This window comes from Entamoeba invadens, assembly GCF_000330505.1.
Source record: "Entamoeba invadens IP1 unplaced genomic scaffold scaff_1105074726053, whole genome shotgun sequence".
NCBI lineage: Eukaryota > Evosea > Mastigamoebida > Endamoebidae > Entamoeba > Entamoeba invadens.
Window position 1 is genome coordinate 201763 of NW_004443681.1, and position 3290 is coordinate 205052.

General features: G+C 36.7%; 1 protein-coding gene across 1 annotated transcript; it reads left to right on the forward strand.

The window, feature by feature from the left end:
• On the forward strand, window positions 1-3121 carry EIN_322690 (hypothetical protein; the record flags this gene model as incomplete). The annotated part of the gene is made up of 1 exon (XM_004260479.1): window positions 1-3121. A coding segment is annotated over one exon (3121 nt), but the record flags the coding sequence as incomplete, so codon positions are not given.
• Between the last annotated feature and the right edge of the window lie 169 nt (window positions 3122-3290).

The following is a 3290-nucleotide window of genomic DNA, read 5'->3' on the forward strand; positions in this document are numbered from 1 at the left end:
TTGATGAAAATTGCGAAACTTGCTCAACAGATCAAATTAGAAAATGTGTTAAATGTTTGACAAATTATTATCCAGGAGATAACGGAGTATGCATAATGTGTGATTCAACATGTGGGGGTAATTGTGACACAACAAATGGTCTTTGCACAACGTGTTTGACCAATTATGTATTTACCGATCCAAAGTCGAAGAAGTGTGAAATGTGCAATGTGTTTGATGCGAAGTGTTTCAGTTGCTCACCAAACTACATGAGAAGTTGCATCAAATGTGCTGCTGGCTATTACCCACACCAGAACGGCACATGTGTATTGTGTGATGCAAGTTGTGCGACCAAGTGCAACACGTCAACGGGTGTGTGTGAGTCGTGTATCAACAATTATGTGTATTCTGAATCGTCATCAAAGATGTGTGTATCATGTGATGCATTTGATGCGCACTGCACAACATGCAGCACAGACTCAACACGAAAATGCATTGTGTGCAGCAGTGGGTATTATCCAAAGAACGATGGCGACTTCAGATGCAGACTGTGTGACACAACATGTGGCGGCAAGTGTGGTGGCACAACAGGGATGTGCACTGGATGTGACACAAACTACGTGCCAACAGTTCAACCATCACTGACATGCATCAAATGCAACACGTTTGACACCGATTGTGTGACGTGTGCACCCGACAAGAGAGAGTGTGCTGTCTGTACAAATGGGAAATATCCAGACGAAACAACCAAAACATGCAAAGACTGTGACTCGACATGCAACACACAATGCAACACAACAAATGGAATATGTACCGGTTGCCTGTCCAATTACGTCTTCACAGAACCAGAATCGCAGAGTTGTGTGAGTTGCATTTCATTTGATGGACACTGCAAAACATGTGCTTCCGATTACACACGAAGTTGCATCGAATGTAATGATGGGTACTATCCAGATCAATCGTCTCATATGTGTGTGCTATGTAACACAATAGAAGAAAGTTGTAGTAAATGTAGTACAACAACAAAGAAATGTACCAATTGTGAAGACCCGTTCTATATTTCCTCTACATTTGAATGTGTGTCTTGTGAAAAGGGGACATTCAAGAATACAGAAAAGGGATGTACACAATGTTCTAATTCCACTGAATATTGTCAAGAATGTACGACTGTATCAGTGGGTAAACCCAAATGTATAACATGTTATCCTCCATACAAAGTTTCTTCAAACGGAGATTGTGTTATTTGTGACAACAATCAATTTTATAGTCAAATGAAAGTGATGTGTGTGTCGAACACTCCCGAATGTCTTATTCAACTTAATGAAGATGTTTGCCTTAAATGCCACGATAACCATTTCTTATCAAATCAAATGTGTGTAGCATTGGGAAAATGCGACTCTCATGTTTCCATAACATCGTGTGATAGTAACAATCAAATATTAATGAATACAGGCGAAAAGACACAAATTGTAAATTGTAAATATCAGAAGAGTTCCCAAACAAGCAGTTTATGTCTCAATTGTCAAGATAACTATTTACAAACAAACATGGGTTGCGTTCAAAAAACAATTTCATCACACTTGATTCGTAATAATGTGACATATTCGTGTGGAGATGGTGAATATCTCAATGGTAACGAGTGTGAGAGTTGTAGTATTACAAACACCGAATGTATAAAAATGAATGATAATGTGTTGCAACTGAATTGTGCAGATAATTTCATTTACGATGTTGATAACTTGCAGTGTATAACAGATACGAATTGTGCCACAATAAACAACGAAATGTGTGTTATGTGTAATTTGTCGTCATATGATATTGTGAAAGGGAAGTGTTCTGAATGCACATATAACAATTGTGATATTTGTTCTCAAACAAAATGCATGAAATGTTCCCAGCACCATTTATTAGTCACTGATAATTGGTGTGTTGATTCTTCCGAATTGAATTGTGTTAAGAGTAGTGAATATGGTTGTGTCCAATGCAATGAAGGGTTCTACCAAAGTGATACCAAAAACATCGAAGGGAAGTACTCGTATTGTCTTCCAATTCCACGAGAAGACAACTGCAAATATCTCACAACATCGAATTCCAAATGTGTAGAGTGTTACAACTCTTATAAATTGAGAAATGGGGTTTGTGCCGAGTATTTTGATGATAATGTTGATATGATATCTTCCATATCACTTCGTAGTAATAAATCTTCAATCAAAGAGTCATTGGAAAGTATATGTATGACTCGAACAAATAAAGGGTGTCAACATTGTTCTATCGGGTATTATTTATCAAATGAGAAGTGTATACAATGCTCCAACAATTGTTATAGTTGTTACAATTCGACATATTGCATTTCATGTGAAAATGGGTACTTCTTAAATTCGCAAATGGAGTGTAAATCACTTGGGGATTTGAAAGACAAGTGTTCGATGCCATTACCGACAGGTGGTGGATGTGCCATTTGTAAAGATGGCTTTTATAAAGTTGAAAAAGATTGTATATCATGTGACGAATCCTGTGGAACATGTTTGAATTTATATCAATGCTCTTCATGTGCTGAAGGATATTACCAAATACAAGGAGAAACTCAGTTGTGTTTGTCCAACACGACTTTATCAAATTGTATTAAAAGTAACAGTTATGGGTGTGAGATGTGTATGGATCGCTATCATCTCAGTAATTACAGATGTTCCAAATGTTCTTCCAATTGTATATCATGTCAAACTGAAGATGTGTGCACTCTATGTGAAATTACAGACTTTGTATTAGTAAACAACAACTGCACACATTTTTCGGATATCGAGTGGTGTCTGAAAGCTTCAAATTCGAAGTGTAATAAATGCAAAGTCAATTATAAACCCTCAGAAATAGGCGACTCATGTCTCTATTCTCTCAATTTGGGTATTGCTGTTGGTATCCCCATATCCATTGTAATAGTGATAATAATAATTGTCACAACTATCATTGTTGTCACTGTAATATTAATTCAACGCAAAAAGGAAAGGATTAAAGAGAAGAATGTGTGCACCTTTAAGATGGATCGTTCTAATATTCAAATGTCAAAGTTGAACTCGATATTACTGTCTAACAAAAAACTCTTGAAGTTCGATTTGGACACTGATGATGCCATCCCAGTCGACAAAGAGTCTCGCGACTTGATTTGCATTGGAAATTCATCGCCTCATAGAATTAAATTACAGTTCAGTGTAATGGACAATTGTGATTATTATAGCATTCGTACACTCCCTTCATTAGTTAATTTGAAAAAAGGAGAAGCCTGTGAATTTGAGATAATTATTAAGCCACTGTGTTCC